We start from the raw sequence: 16,663 nt of genomic DNA, 5'->3' as shown, positions 1-16,663 counted from the left end.
GCAAATGAATGAATTTTTGAACTAAACCCGTGGATTGTGGATTATTGAATATATTCATATGCAATTCTGGAGTCAAACTGTATTGGATGGATTATTCGTAAGGAGTGTCTCTAGTGCAATTTTATTTCCAGCACGATCAATAAGAAATATTTATTTTATTTTATTTACATAAAGCTTTAGAGTTAAAATATTATATAGTTTCGTCCTTTATAATTATTATTTTAATTTTATAAATAATTTATATGATACATAAGTGGACAAGATCAATTATAGCATTTTAAAATCAAACATCATAAACATTGACAAATATTTAATTGTTTTTGAATCCATGTCTGGTTTGTCTCCCAACCACAGGGATCAAAATACATGCTAGATTATTTTAAAATTGTGTCCATATATTAAATCTGTCGCATCTTGATTACTAAATTGTTTATAATTGATGTGCGTAGAATTTTATAAAGTTGTGTGTTTTAAACTTTAATAATTAACTCTATCACCGTTTAGCACTAGTCTTTATATTTTTCATAATTTGCAATCCATACGCTGGCAATTATTTCATATCTTTCCTTTGAAGAATTAATATATTCATTTGTTGCAATCATCTATAATAATTACTTTTATTTAAAAACAATCATATATTCATTTGCAAGTATAAAGGTTTTCTATAATTCTTGCCATTAGGAAAACTTTCATTGCATTCACATTCTAATTGATCTGCTATAATGATCTTGGATCTAAGTGTTTTATTCAGAATCAGGTACACCCACCTTGGTTTTGCAGAGCTAGAAGTGCAAGGAACTCGGACCACACTGTTCAGTTCTGTCAAGTTGGCCATAACCAGTTGGATATCCCAGCATCGAGTTGGCGGCAAGACTCGTAGGATTCCAATTTGCGGTTTTGGGAACCAAAATCTTGCATGATCAATTGCTAGATTGTAGGACCTCTAAATAAAGGAGTTGCATGTCACTTTGACTCATCTTGAAGAATAATGCTTCATTAATGACTTATTGTTGGTGTTAAACTCCAATTTAATCTCTGGATTGTGGAATTAGATGTCGCACTAAAAAAGGGCTCCAACTTTCTCTCTAGATGTTTCTTAAATACCCTGGATATTTTCTCTTTTGATGCCCTATTCAAGATTTTCTTTAGTAGGGGGAACGAAGCGAGCTTATAAAAGTTACAGCCAAAAATTTTATGTAGGTAGGAAGAAGAAGAAATTGGAAATATGTTTTGTATATTTGAAGCCTATAAGAGAAGTTTGAAGGCATTTATTGGAGCTAATATTAGCATAGAGCTACTTCATATTTCATGTGAATGCGAAATTATGGTCCAGAGTTGAATGTGTATGATTTTGAAAAGCTGAGATCGGAGGTATATCCATTTTACAAAAGGATGTTCATTCAAATTTTCCTGTAGAATCAAAAGTGATCTTGTTGACATATTATGCAAAAAAAAAAACATTTCTTCCCATGTCTATTTCTCTATTTTGGTGCTAAAATCAGCAAGGGTGAAGTCAATGTTTTGGTTTTGTTTGAGATTTCAGATTAATAACACAGTTTCTTCAAATGAACTTTGCAGTTGTATGTTTCCCATACAGGGTAAATGGTTTATTAATGCATGTAGACAATAGACACGAATATGTAACACATAAGTATTCCTTTTATTATTCGCATGTATACTAAAGATACTACAATATTCGATATGATTGATTACAATGATGATGATTACAAAGTCCATTCTGGACGGTGTTCACACGCTTGTTCGGATACAATTCTACCCGTCGGCTACAATATAGATTTTACCAACAACATCATCCCCCCAAAAGAAAAGTCGTCTCCGGACGACAATTACAAAACATCCAAGACAAATTAACAAAAGGGAATACATTAACTGACTTACTATGACAAGATAGATCTGTTCCCGTCACATCACATTCACACTCCTCTTGTGCCTGCACCAAGCTCTCTATGCATCCACCAAAACAGCCTCACGCCAAACACCTACTCCAAGTGTCTCAAAGCGTAGCACCCCTCTCGAAAGGCTTCTCCAGTGCCCTTTCCACCTCTGGCATACAAACACTCCATGCTTGCAGCAGCTCCAGGTCTCATCAACTGGTCACACTTCCCATGGCTGATAACTAAACTAATAGGGGGTCTATGGGGCATCGCCCCCAGCGAGGTCGAAGGGCAACACCCCCGCTGCTAAGACCAAATTAGCACTCTCAAACCCACACAAAAGTCCATGGAATAGACCATTTTTGTGATTTTCTTTCGATTCCATACTTTTTGAGCCAACCCCTTATGTTTTACTACCTGTTTATGTCTTTCCCTTCCCTTCGGTAATCATACATTATTCATTGTGAACATTTTTTATTAGTCGTCATTTTTTTTATGGCTCTTGCTTCCTAAAGAGTACGGCTCCCCCTTCCTCTTGAATGCTCTGGTACAACCTCTGAAGAGTAACTTTATTACTATATCTCTATTAGTCTCTGATCCCTTTTAGTTTTATTATATCACAACTTAACTCCATATGGCGTACAGCTACATGATGCAATGCTTCTATAGTGTATTCCGTACAGCAAAGTATGTCATTGTCCTTGTGCCGTATGGTATGTCAATGCACTAGTTGTTCAATTTGTACTCCTTTGCCTAGTCATACCATTTGCTCCTTAAACCCATACGTCCATACGACACATCTACATGTGTTCTCCTTCGTCTGTACAACCGTATGACCTAATTTGCTTCCTACTCAACCGTATTGTACAGTGTGGCTGTCTGATTTGTGCTTTCCTCAAGGTTGTACGGCACACTTTATTGCCTCCTCATGTCCGTATGTCCATACAATGACTTCAATCCTTCAGTTGATGGTCATACCTTTTCCTCTATTGGCCATACGGCTTACCTACTTCTCCTACCCTGCTTTTATATCGTACGGTGTACAATATCCTTCCAGATCGTACAATACTATAACCTCTCCTTCAAACTGACCTTTTCTTCTTCTTGCTTGTCCGTACGAGCTGTACGGTATGCTCACACTTGGTTTATGCTCACCATACCAAGCCGTACAGCAATGTTTGTCTTTTATAGTTGGTCGTACTCTACTCTTCCCAGGTCGTACAGACTTCCGTATGGCAATTGTGTTACTCTCTTCAGCCGTACAATGCACCTCCAGGTCTCTTCCCACAAATTTCCATCCATACGGTGTATTCTTCTCTTCTCTTGTGAGTTAAAGCTCTCTCTGGATTTTGGTACAATCTTTCCAGAACATGCAAATTGTCGTATGGTCTTTGTGATTTCCTTAACGTCATACGGTGCATTAACTTGTGTTCTTGAGTCTATACGGTCCAACTCACTAGTTGGTTATTACCCGTATGGTGATACTGATACTTATTCCCCTCTTGAGCCATACGATGTGTCATGTACAATATCTTCTCCTATCTAGCCATACGGTGGATCACCTATGATTTCCTGCTATCTTTTGCTTGACCGTACGGCGTCCTTCCTAGATCATACAGCGTTTTGTTTTTCTTTATTGCCTTCCTTTCTTGCTTACGCTCTTGATAGGCCGTACGGCCTTATTTTATGGCAAACGTACTCCCTTCTACTCTCCTCCACATGTGCCCGTATGGCCAAAATTCCTTTTGACACTTATTTGTACAGTGTACTTGCTTTGTTCTCCTAAAAGGCCGTACTATTTTAAATGCAGTTTTTTTTAATACTGGATTCTAGTTATTTCCCACCAGTATGTTCTTTGGTTTGGTATCATCTCCCAGATTCATGGTTTGTACCATGGCCTCTTCATATTTTATTGGCTTTTCCTTATTGAATATATGTGCAAGTATTTCATCCAGCTGTGTGTTCCCTTCTTTTATTTCCCTAAATTCTTTTAGAAATCCATCTCCGTTGCGTTCTTCCTCTATCATTAGTATGTTGCAGCTTTGGAAGAGTTCATAATCCTCCATCTACCAATAAAATAGATCGTTCATCGAATCTTGATCATCGTCCTTCGATCCACCTTCCAACTATAGGACTCCTTCATTTAGTTCCATTTGCTTCTTACCTTCATCCTCTCCTTCTGAATCGGATGATCTAGCTTCTTCTCCCACCATTTGTGTGTGTAAATCAATAATGAATCTTCGTCCTCTGCTCTCCATTGATAGTGTATTCTTCTTCCAGTCATGTTTAACCATTGCTTGTACAAGCCATCCTCATCCAAGAATGGCGTCATATCCCCTTCTTTTTAGCGGGATGACTACAAAGTCATGCAGGAATGGTTGTGTTCCAATCGTTACTGGTTGTGCCATCAGGATCCCTAGAGGCTTAATGCCATGTTGGTCTGCAGTTAGCAATTGGAATGTGGGTGGCCACAATGTCGGCTGTCCCAACTTCTTCCAGGTATCCTCTGGTAGGACATTTACCTCCGAACCTCCGTCCACAATTGTGTCTGAGAGAATCGGTCCCAATATACCCATTTCTTCGACCGTCGGATGCCTTCGTGATGTAAAAGCTAGCAGCATTGGGTCTGCTACACTTGTTCCACTTTCCTTCTCCTTCTTAGGTTCTTCTGGTAGTTTAGTAGTCGAAGCCATGTTTGTGAGTGTCATTCATAGTTGGGGCATTGTGAGGATCAAATCATTTAATTTTACTAGTACTTCAATTTGTAATATCTGCCTTATGATGTTCTATTCTGTTTAGCACAATTCCTCATTGAGGTACCCGCAGTGTCCCCCTTCTCCATTTGTGATTTCTCTGTCTGCATCCCTTTCTCAATTTCCGCCCGTGCTTCTTCCAGTCTCTTCTTTTCTTCTGTCGGGTCTAGGTACAGCTTTGCCTAATTACATGTAATTACCAGAACTTCCTCTTCATCCGTTCCTGATTCGATACTGATCAAATTCACTCCTGATTTCAATTTCAGGCACTTGGCATCTTCATGGTCTCCAAGACCACAACATCTACATAACAACTTCGGTGTGTTTGTTGTACAGTTTCGTGCAAAGTGGCCCCACAAGTTGCATGCCCGACACTGAACCATCGGTCGGCCATTCGCATCATACTAAATTCGACTACAGCCCGCATTATTATTGTTGTTGTTGTTGGTGGTGTTGTTTTGTCCCCTTTTGTTGTTTTTGTACCCACCTGAAGTGGCACCATCATTGTTTGTGTTTCCGTTTCCTCCTGACGTGGATGCTTCCTATGTCAGGAGCACTTGTTGATGCCCTCTTGTTTTCATATTGAACGGGCATTTCTTTGTGGAATGTCCCGCGATTTGGCAAATATCACAAAACTGATTCTTTAGACAAGATCCCTTAGTGTGATCTTTTGTCTTGCATTATGTGCACCATAGCTCATTTTCTTTGGTCTGGCTATTCCCTTTCTGCATATTCTTAAACTCTTTCATCATCTTGATCATATCCTTCTGGAGGGCTCAGACCTTCTTACTGCCCTTTTCATCACTACTATTATCATCAGAAGAGGATTCATCCGAGTCGGATTATCTACTTTTCTTCTTCTTTTTTGTTTTATGTTCACTCTTTAAGTCCATCGTTCGATTGTATGCTTCAGTGTACGACGATGATGGTACAATCTTCATTTTCCTTTTTAACTCTGGGCATAGTCCTTCTATGAACAATCTCTTTCTCAGCCCATCTGCTGGCTTACTTTCCATTTTATTTACTAATTCTTTTAGTTTTCTAGCATATACACGGACTGTTTCATTTTTTCCTTGCTTTGTGGTGTAGATTTATGCTACTATCTTGTCGTCTCGTAGCAATTGAAACTTTGTAATAAATTCCTTCTTTATATTTTCTCATGTGGTTAGCTTTGCCAGATCAGTGTCAGAAAACCAATCGATTGCTACACCTCATAAGGTGGCTGGAAATTGCCTTGCCCATTTGTCATGGTCGTTTTCTCCATTCGTTGTCCAAATCGTTTTGCAAGTTTTGCAATGTCAGATCGGGTCAGCCGTGTCATCCTTGTCGAACTTTGGTAACATTTCCTTTGGACTGACCATCAATGCCTTTTCTTTCTTTTGTTGTGTGTTATTGTCTATATCCGCGTTGTTCTGTACTCTTGTACCGCTCTGAATACTCGCATTACGGACACCTACGTTCTCAAGTGGCGTGAAGGCTTCCTCAAGGACTTGGTTGTTTCGACCAAACTATATTTGTTCATCAGATGTATCAGGGACAAAGAGTACACCCCATGCTCATGTTCCTTCGACACTCCGAGCCGCACTGGTCCTTTACCTTTCGTGCGGATTCCCCCTTGGCATATACCAATTTGCCAATTCTTCCTTTGTTCCTTTGATCACCCTTTGCCTTTCTCAGGATTCTTCTATCAGCCTCTCCTTTGATCGACTTGGTGACTACACTTCATTTGTCAATGCTCCCATGGTACCGTGGTCACCTCCTGTGACACCACTATCATACCCTTTGGCAAATTGTTGGAGTCTGTGCCTCCGGTCGCTTTGTTATGTGGAGTTTAATGTTTCCTGTGCCACACGTATGCTGTCATCTTCTGGACTCTTATTTCTATCTTTATTCAATGTGTTCGGCATTCATAGCACCCGGTCCTTATAGGCAACAGTACCAAATGTTTACCGTACCGGGTAAATGGTTTATTAATGCATGTAGACAATAGAGAAGAACATGTAACACAGAAGCATTCCTTTTATTATTTGCATGTATACAGAAGATATTACAATATTCGATATGATTGATTACAATGATGATGATTACAAAATCCATTCTGAACGGTGTACATATACCTTCCTGAAGGGGTGACTCAACTGTCACACACATATTCGGATACAATTCTACCCATTGACTACAATATAGATTTTACCAACAACATTGTAGTGAATAAGTAATTCAGTTTTAAATTATGAATACCAATTAAAATTATATCCAGATTCCAACCTACTTCGGTTAAGTTTATGTAGCTAGCTTTCCAAACTTCTCAAGCTAAAGATCCTGTTTTGCAAAATGCCAAGGCAATGCTCGATCCTTGATATAGAAGAAAATCTCTAATAGGTTTATGGCCTAATTATTGATGTAGCAACTGCATTTTTTGTATTTATAAATTCCTAACTTAATGCCTAATATTTTTATTCTTATTATATGCAAGTTTTTTTCATCATGTAATGAGTTATTGTACTAGTAGATTTTTAAACTCAAAAGTTGATATTGCCTGCTGTTAGTTTCAATTAAAAATACAAATACGTTGAAACAAAAATAGAAATCTAAACTGAAGTGGATATTGCTTGCAAATTCTTGTTGGTTTCAGTTGAACATAAATATAAATTTTAGAATAAATATACAATTTCAACCTGTAGTGTAGATTTACATAGTAACACAAGTATATTTACTTACAGAATAGAAATCAAGGTACACCTTTTTGTCGTACTGCTTCTCTCTAACTTCTAAATACTGTACATGAAAATAAAAAATGTTAATAAGGTGAATTAAAATTTTACGAGCTCAAACTTTCTATCCTAGAATTGTGTTTTGCTTATAAGCTAATGCATTTTTTTGTCCAGAGAATCATCACTTACAAGAATAAACAACATCATTTCCACAAAACATAACTTTCAAATGCTTTGGAACGTGAAATTTAGAATAAGAAAATTATATATTAGAAGTTCAAATATGTTTATATTTTACATATAATAAACATCTTTTCCTCAATTTAAAAAATAAAAGGGAGCAACCTACAAATTTATGGAAAAGCTGATTAAAATTGTTATATAAGACTTGTCTAGAATCACCTAGACTCGATTAGTCCTTAGGCAATTGCATATAAATGAGGCTAGCAGATTCATGGCCCAAGTATTCAATGAGTCTATTCAAACTTTCCATGTCTACCAAACCTCGTGAGTCCTACTATGATCTTATCATCTAATTCAGCCACAAAAATTACAAAAATAAAGAAAATAAACTAAAAACACTCAAATGTAACACTCCAAAATGACCTCTTGACACACTCAAAAGATATTCATTTCATTTGCAAGCAAAAGGAAGAAAAGAAAATGAACATTGGACCTAGAATCACAAATCATTGATGCAAAAAAAAAGAACAGCTTGAGCAGCTAAAGTCAATTAAATGCAGCTTGAATAGGTCTTTAGCAGTCCTTAATACATCTAAAGAATCCAACAATGCATTTTGGACAGTTGATAATTTGGAGCAACTCTTGTTCAAGTTAAAGCTAATTCAAAGAGATGTTTTCCTATTTTGAATCCCTACTTTTTTCTCACTTCACTTCTTATAAATTTATTTAATTTTTTAATTCTGGATTTATAGAACAAGAAATTAAAGAGGGATGTGGAGAGAACTCAATTTCTCCTCTTTTCCTCTAGTTCTTTCTTTTTATTTAGATGCACAAATGCAATGTACTCATTTTCAGCTTCTCTTGTATGTCTTGATTTTCCCTTTTAATTTTCAGCCAGCCTGTAGCGATACAATTCAGACACCACTCTCTCTTATCACAAAAATAGTCCCACCCTGACTTCCCGGATATTTCATAAATAGCTCTCAGTTAAGTAGCTTGACAACTTGGGACACGACCTCTAGGTCAATTCTAGCAATTACTGAGCCACTAGGAGTTCAAATCTCATGAGACTCATGGTTTTAATGGTTGGCAAAACAAATGACCAATTAGAGTCATGAGACAACGATCTAGAAACCACCGGCTTTGAGAAGGCCCCTCTCAACAACTTTCTTTGCAATGGGGAAAGTAGCCTATAGCCTCATCCTACAATTCAATGTTTGATACATCATCTAGGCCATTTTCTATAGTGGGTGACATTGAAGGAGCTGGGATTTAAATTTGAACGCTCATATACTAATTCACTATAGTCTCTGTGATTCTAAAGGGCAAGGAATAGGTTCACTAAATACTTACAGGAATTTCACCAAGAAAACTCATGGGGAAACCCCAAAAATTATCACACTAGCCAAGCTTTTATTGAAACTTCATCTAATTTTAAGAGAGAGAGAGAGTAAAGAAATCTCTAGCCTTGCTTCTTTCTAGGCATGTCTACAAATTCTCCTTGACTGTTGAAGTTTAAAACCTTTCTCTACTAGCTCCTCAAGACGAAATGAGTTTTTCAAAATAACACTGCCCTTTTTAACAGAAGCACTAAATTCATTTAATTTCAGGGTTGGGAGGACCCTCATTTTTTTTTATCGTACCAACTTATTTCTACGTCTTTTAGCTACCTAATCAATCATTAATGGATTGTACTTCCTAGAACCTAAAAATAGCCACACCCAAGGTAATGACAAATCTCTTTAAGTCAGGAGTCAACAACTTTATTTAATTTTGAACAACAATAATCAAAGAGTACAAGGATTTGGAAGCCCTCTAATTGACCGACCACAAAGACCTTACTAACATGAATGTTTGACAATGAGGTACAAACTTCAAGAGGGGTTAGATGATCAGTGAATTTGAGTGCTTAGGAACCTAATAGTGAGAGCTAGAAATGTTCAGATATCACTTGATTAACTGACCAAAAAGATTTCAACTTACAAACTAGTTCTGGAGTTAGTGGTTTTATGAATTTCTGAACCATGAACACTAGATTAAAAAACTCAGGAACTCGCTGACTTGGTACAAAAATGGGACAAAGGACTATGAATCAAGCCTTAGTGAAATAGTGAAGGTTGACTTAAGCTAAGAACAAGTTTTGAACTAGGAGTTGGGTTCAATGGGAGAGGACTGAAAATTTAAACAATGGAGGGTGACACAAGTTTTCTTGCAAGTGATTTACCAAGGTGTTTGCCTTGCCAGTCATGAGGTCTCTCAAGAATTTTTAATGTCACACACAGAGATTTCAAACACTACATATAACCCTAAACCTATGGTGTTATATTTATCATTGATTCAAAAAAAATCTATGCTACACAAAGAATCCATGCCTATAAAAATATGCAAACTTATATCTCACTGCAATTGACATATTTAAGGAATGAATTTCATATGATGGCATTACTTGCTAGAGGATTACTAACCCTTCAATTATATTGGATCCTCAATCAAAAGAAAATTCATGGTTGCATCGATAGCATGACAATTCCATTTCTCAAAAATAGGTAAGCTTTACACCAAAAAAGATATAGTAATGCGCATCAAATGGTCTTTACCTTTCTTAGCAGGCTCTAAGGGCCTATTAAGTGATAATTGACAAAAACCTTATCTGATTCAGAAATACAAAGACTTCTTTATTTGAATTGCTCTGAGAAAAACAAAGTAGATAATATTGTGACATGGTGGCATATGTGTCATTACAAGACATGGTCAATGCTATTAACAAAAAAAACCCAAGAAACCAATGTTAAAATCATATTGTTGTCCGCCATTTTGTCATCACAAAATAGAGGTAAAAGTACGAAACTTTTTCAATTCAGTTTCGCATTTCTTTGAGGTAATTCACTATTTGGTTGGCCAAGATTGATCAACTAATCGTTCAGAATTCATATAATGAATCCTTTTACCAAAGGCTGTCGTCAAGTCTTTTTTGTTTTTTCAATTTGTTAGCTTATACTTGATTTATGAAGCCTTCAAAGTCCCTTTTTTGTATTTTCGAGTGTTTGTTTATATTGTTATAATCTTTTGGTTTCCTTCAATCTCTTGCTTTCGGTTTTCCCTTCGATTCAATATCTCTTGGGGCTTAAATTGAACTTATCAATCAAAAGATATCAAGGTTTAAGTGCTTAAAACGTGGGTGATGCAAGTCCAATTGCATATTAATAATGTTGGCCTTATGTTCTAATGTTGAGTTGCACTTTTTGAAAAATATAACTTAAAATGTCTCTATGTTATGTTTTTAAGTTTCTTTTAACACTTAAGTGATTTAAGTCATTATAGTGCACTTCATGATATAATTTAATGTTGAGTTGCTTTTTAAATTTTCACTTAAGTGACTTTATGCATTGATGCAGGAGCATCTTGGGTCTTTGCACACTCTTGCATCAACCAAAAATATTTCTTGTTTTTTGTACCAGTTCGTAAATTAGTCATTGTTGCTTTTGAATTTCATGTTGTGCGCAGTTGACATCATGTCAAGGACCTATTCTAGATCCTTGTCCTAAGTGCACGCGCTCTAATGTTTCATATTCTTCGTGTTCTATGTTCTTTCCGGTCTCTATTTCTTGCATTTTTCATCTAGTGAAGCGTATGGTTTGTGTTCGTGCAATTTCCTATGCTGGCGTGGCGTCCTGCAGGGTTGGGAGTCGACTCCTAACTTGTGTTTGGACCTATTACTTAGTGTGCATGATCTTATGTTGTCCTTTGCTTGGGTTTTAGTTTATTCTTCCAAGTCTGGACCTATAATGTAATTAAATGTCTGACTAGCCGACTTGTGGCTTAGTTGGCTATATATTAAGCTTGGTTAAATGTAGGAAACCATCATCTTAGAGAGAAAAGGATAGAAGATGCGAGCTTGGACTCTAATCTTGTCATCTTCCATGGATATGGCCGCAACCTGGAAGGCCTCACAGTCAAGCATGTTGTTTCTTTACATATGAAGTGAAATAATTACACCATTGATCTGTTGTATATGGCTTTTATGTCCTTTGTTGATTTGTGTGAATAAAGCTTCTGTGTGTAACTCTAAGAAAGGGTGTTGGGAGGTTTAAGTTGAGTTTATCCCATCTCCTTCCTCCTATTCTTCCCTTGCGGCAGGTGGTATCAGAGCGAGGTTATCCTTCCTTGTGAGTTTCAGATCGTGGAGAACCTTATTGGATTAGTTGTAGGCTAGCAGATTTAGAGTCTAACCTATAACTTGTAGAGGGTTATGATCTTGCAAGAACTATTGTCAAGATGGTTAGTGGTAGAGGAAATGCAAATAATGCCATATAGACATGTTAAAGCAAATTGTAGCAAGACTTGAAGCTGTTGAGAGAGCCCAAAGAAGAGGTGTACATCTTGAAGATGTTAGTAATGATGTAGTACCTAATCCTAATCCTAAGCCTGAGGTTGAACAAGATGAAGAAAGGCTTTTGAGAGTTCTATCTAGGGCCAACTCTAGACCTTTTGTTGAAGTTGCTTGTTATGATGGAAGACTTCAAACCAATGCAGTATTCGGATCTCGGAGATGGATAAATACTTTGAGTATTAAAGTACTCCTAATAATAAGAAGGTTAAGATAGCAATCACCAAGTTGAAGGGTCGTGCTTCACTTTGGTGGGATCATTTGCAAACTAAGAGACAGAAGAGAGGAAAAGAAATGATGAAGACTTGGGCAAAGATGATTGGCAAATTGAAGAAGTTTCTTCCTATAGATGACCAAATTAACCTATTGAGAAGAATGCAGAATCTGACACATAAGGACATGAGTGTGAAGGAATATACTAAGGAGTTCTACAAGTTGGATATCAGATCAGGACATGTGGATGATCAAGTTGAGAAAGTGGCTAGATACCTGAATGGTTTGAGGGCATCAATTCAAGATGAAATCAGCTATGTTAAGATGGACAGTGTGGAAGAAGCATATCAATATGCCTTGAAACTTAAAGAAAGGTTGGTGGAGAAGAATGATCAAAGAAAAAAGGTAGAGGTGGCAGATATCAAATAGGCAGAGGCAGAACCTATGTAGAAGATAGCAAATCTGACAATGCAATGCAAGATAAAGGAAAGACAGAATGAACAAACCTACTGGAAAAAGAGGCAATTACACTAGAGGAAGTTATACTAGTTACTCTAGGAATAATAATGGCGGTAAAAGAGAAGAGAGATTTTGGTTTAAGGGCCGTTACATCCCAAATTTTGCCCTAAAATTTCAAACTGATTAGAGCCGTTGTTTATCCCTTCATTATCATGTGAAATTGAGTTAGCTAATTATAGCCGTTGTCTATCCCTTCATGATCATGTGAAATTGAGTTAGTTAATTATAGCCGTTGTATCGATTTAATTATCATATGTTAGTGAGTTAGTTAATTATAGCCATTGTATCAATCTAATTCATGATCATCTGAAATTGAGTTAGTTAATTATAGTCGTACATATATCATAAGCATGTAAAGTTAGTTATTCTGACATTGATGAAATCCCTAACGATTACTTCATGATTTTGAATTAGCAATTTATAAATCTTGAATTAATGTCTTGGCGAGAATGTTGTTTTGAACGATTACAGGATGAAGACAGAAGAGAGAGGGGAAGCATTGTGAAACAAGGTCATCGAAAGGGGTTGGTCGAATAGTTCAGTCATTAGAATCGACAGGTTTGACCTAAAACCATCTTGGCAAGGTTACTAGGACTTGGCAACATATTTCATGGTGGAACCACATGAGCTATAAGTGGAACATTATAATAAATAATATAAAATAAACATAAATTCTTACCTTTAAAGAATTATCAAATATAAATATTATTTAATTATTATTTTACTTTCTCAAATATGATCATATGTAAATAATAACAAAATGACACCTTTACATTAAAGATATTAATCCAATGATGCCACCTTATCATTACGTACATATAAGCATAGTTGAGAAAATAAAACAATAATAAAATAATATTAATTGTTAAAATTCTTTCATCTTTCTTTCTCATTTTTCTCTCCTTTCTTCTTTTCTTTCGAATTCAGTCTTGTAACTGTAGGAAGTCGTAAAGACAGACTCAAGTCTATATTATGAATTCCTTAATCGTCTTTTGGCAGTCAACTTTCTCGGCCATTCTTTCTCCTTGGCAACCAGATACATTACTAGATATCACCAATGAGGCTGAGCTCTGCACCAAAGGCACCACCCAATCACCTTTGTTTAGAATTTATTCTTTTCCAACTTAAATCATTTTCCATTTGCCACGGGTCTGATAGCAAGGTTGGCGGATTTTATCAAGTGCAAGTCGATCTCAGCTTTTGGTCACATAAGAGATATCAGACGCAGCCCGTAACCTTTTATTTTATGCTTTCTTCATGAATATTTTGGATTCAAAATTCGTTCTTTAAGCTACCTGTAATAAGGCAATGATTCAAGTAAAGGATATTGCCATTCTCCCTTTCCAAGTCTGTCGGTTTCCTTTAGATAATAAGACAAAGATTTAATGCATAAGTCTGTCGTATTCCATGAAAAGACAATAGTTTTTCTTAGTAGAATCAGTTGACTGCCTTCCTTGATATTAATGCACTGTTTGATACATATAGTCTGACGTTTTTCCTTACATATATAAACATCCGAATATGTAGAATTTCTCTGAATCATTTAAGCATAATGGCAAGAAAGTTATCATTCCAGTTGGAATTAATTACACGCTGATATAATATTGAAACCAGAACACCAAGGAATTCACCAAGCGAAAATGTCTGTATGTGGTGAAGGTGTTGTAAAGTATCATTGTGAATCTAATCTGAAAGCACCAAGGAATCACCGGCTTGTTGCCCTGAAAATGGTAAGGTGTATAGAAATTTGCAGAACAAGAATGACATCAAAATAAATAAATAACATGATTATTAATAATGCAGTAGCTCATGCATGTTCCATTAATGAAGTAAGTTGTCAAGCCGAGTGGTGGAGATCGGGTTTGTCAAATCACAATTTGAAATCCTTGGCCAAGGTGGAATTAGGCAGATTTGCTGGAACAAATGATCTATGTTGATTGTCCAAACGCTTCAATTATTTTGTCGAATAACTGTTGGGACCTCAACCCACTTGGATACTCTGATGACTGGATTAATGAACATCCCAAGCCCAACCTCAGGGTAGGGAGGGCCGTTCTATTAAATTAGAATAAGTGAGAATAAGTAATGGTCCGCGGTTGGGAGGTTAAGCTTATGTCAATGCTTCTCCTCTCACCAAAGCTAGGGCTTGGACAACCAATAAAAGAAGCTTCACAAAATAATCTGTATGTTCTTTTAACCTCTATATGTTTAGTTATTTCATTTCAAGATGAAAGTCATTTACTTTATAAATAGCTATTACGTAAAAGTAGTTAAATGATCACAAATATCTCAAATTGTATTTCTTTTTATCTGCTATTTAATTTTGGTTGAAAAACTAGTAGTTAAATGAATACATCTGATACTTACTTTTAGCTGATTAAGTTAGTTAATTGTTAACATTTCATTTTGTATTCTTGGTAATTCAGCATTGTAAATAGATTTTATTTTAGTTTAAACAATTGTTGAAATCTTAGTCATGTGAAATAGAAAATCAGCTTAATTCAAGATTAAAACTTGTTTAGGAAATCCGTATGTTACATATAGTATCAGAGTGTTGGGTTCGACACTAAACTTAGGGCACATCACCTTCTTAAAAACTTAATAGAAATCTGAAATGACTACAAGATGTTAGTACATAAAACACCTCACAAGAAAACTCGGCATCCTATTTTCCCCTATCTTATTCAGAACATGACAAAGTATGATTACTCCTGCTGTTCTGAACCTCAAGATAATGAAACCCTGAGCCAAGCAATTCAACGGATGAAGGAGAGAGTCAAATGGACTCCTGCCAAGAAGGCGGCATATAGAAACAAACTAATACAGAACCGGAACATTCAATAGAGCAGCCCCCTTTTCCATTTTCAAAAGTCTTGGATGGTACGAGACATGTATCAGTCTAAACTAGATGTTGCAAAGCAAGAATAAAGATATTGTAGACTTCCTCAATCGAGGAAAATTTTGTAAATAAAGATTGTTTAGTCGAGTAATGGAAATGAATTTTGTAAATAAAGATTGCTTAGTTGAGCAATGGAAATGAATTTTGTAAATAAAGATTGCTTAGTCGAGCAATGGAAATGAATTTTGTAAATAAAGATTGCTTAGTCGAGCAATGGAAATGAATTTTATAAATAAAGATTGATTAGTCGAGCAATGGAAATGAATTTTGTAAACAAAGATTGCTTAGTCAAGCAATGGAAATGAATTTTGTAAATGTGATTGTTTAGTTGAACAATGAAAATGAAATTTTGAACAATGGAAATGAAATTTTGCTTAGTCGAGCAATGAAACTAAAATTGTGTAAATCAGAATACTTAATTGAGCTATTTGAAAATTATGTGCTTGTATTTTTTTCTTTTCGCACATTAACACAATTGTAAATTAATAGGTGAGAAACCTGAAACATAAAAATGAATAACAGCGGAAATGCGGAAAACCAAGATATAGTTTGCGAGAACCCCCAATTCTCCAATGAACTGTTACTCCAAATTTTGCAAGAGATGCAATTAAAACTAGAAACCATCGAAAAGAGGATGAGTGAAATGGCAGCCCAGATGGGACAAAATCATGAAGAAGTGCAAACCACACCCACTTTTAGAGCAGAGACGGAAATCTCTGAACCTAACGAAACCCCCTCTCCCTAACAATCAAAAAAACAAAAGAAGAAGGAAATAGTGGCTGATTTATCAGCAAAAATAAAGAAAATTAAACCACCTAAGTTCTCTAGTTCTGAGTCTGAAGAAGAAGCAAAAGCATGGCTAACTGAAATGGAGCAATACTTCGAGATTAGAAACTTCTTTGAGACCTCAAAGGCAATATGGGCTATATATCATTTCACCAGGGAAGTTGCAACTTGGTGGGGAAACACCAAGGTAGAACAAAACATTAGATCTACTAACATCACCTGGGAAAAGTTCGTAAACATTTAAGAGACGTTGGCTGCCTCAAACTTTTTATGATCAGAAACTCTTGGATTTCCAAAACTTAAAACAAGGAGAT

The 16,663-nt window shown here is 36.1% G+C and overlaps 1 protein-coding gene across 2 annotated transcripts in view; it reads right to left on the bottom strand.

The window, feature by feature from the left end:
- LOC149530227 (ChaC-like family protein) overlaps positions 1-16,663 on the bottom strand; it is a 187,921-nt gene that overhangs the window by 86,592 nt on the left and 84,666 nt on the right. For both annotated transcript variants that reach the window (XM_089809205.1, XM_089809206.1), the window contains one exon: positions 7,370-7,426. In XM_089809205.1, coding sequence (XP_089665331.1) covers positions 7,370-7,426 — 57 coding nt within the window. The remainder of the gene's footprint in view (positions 1-7,369; positions 7,427-16,663) is intronic.

Source organism: Cupressus sempervirens, chromosome 11 (genome assembly GCF_028749045.1).
Source record: "Cupressus sempervirens isolate cs-2001-9-10 chromosome 11, ASM2874904v1, whole genome shotgun sequence".
NCBI classification, from domain to species: Eukaryota; Viridiplantae; Streptophyta; class Pinopsida; order Cupressales; family Cupressaceae; genus Cupressus; species Cupressus sempervirens.
This window is presented reverse-complemented; position numbering and strand designations above follow the sequence as displayed.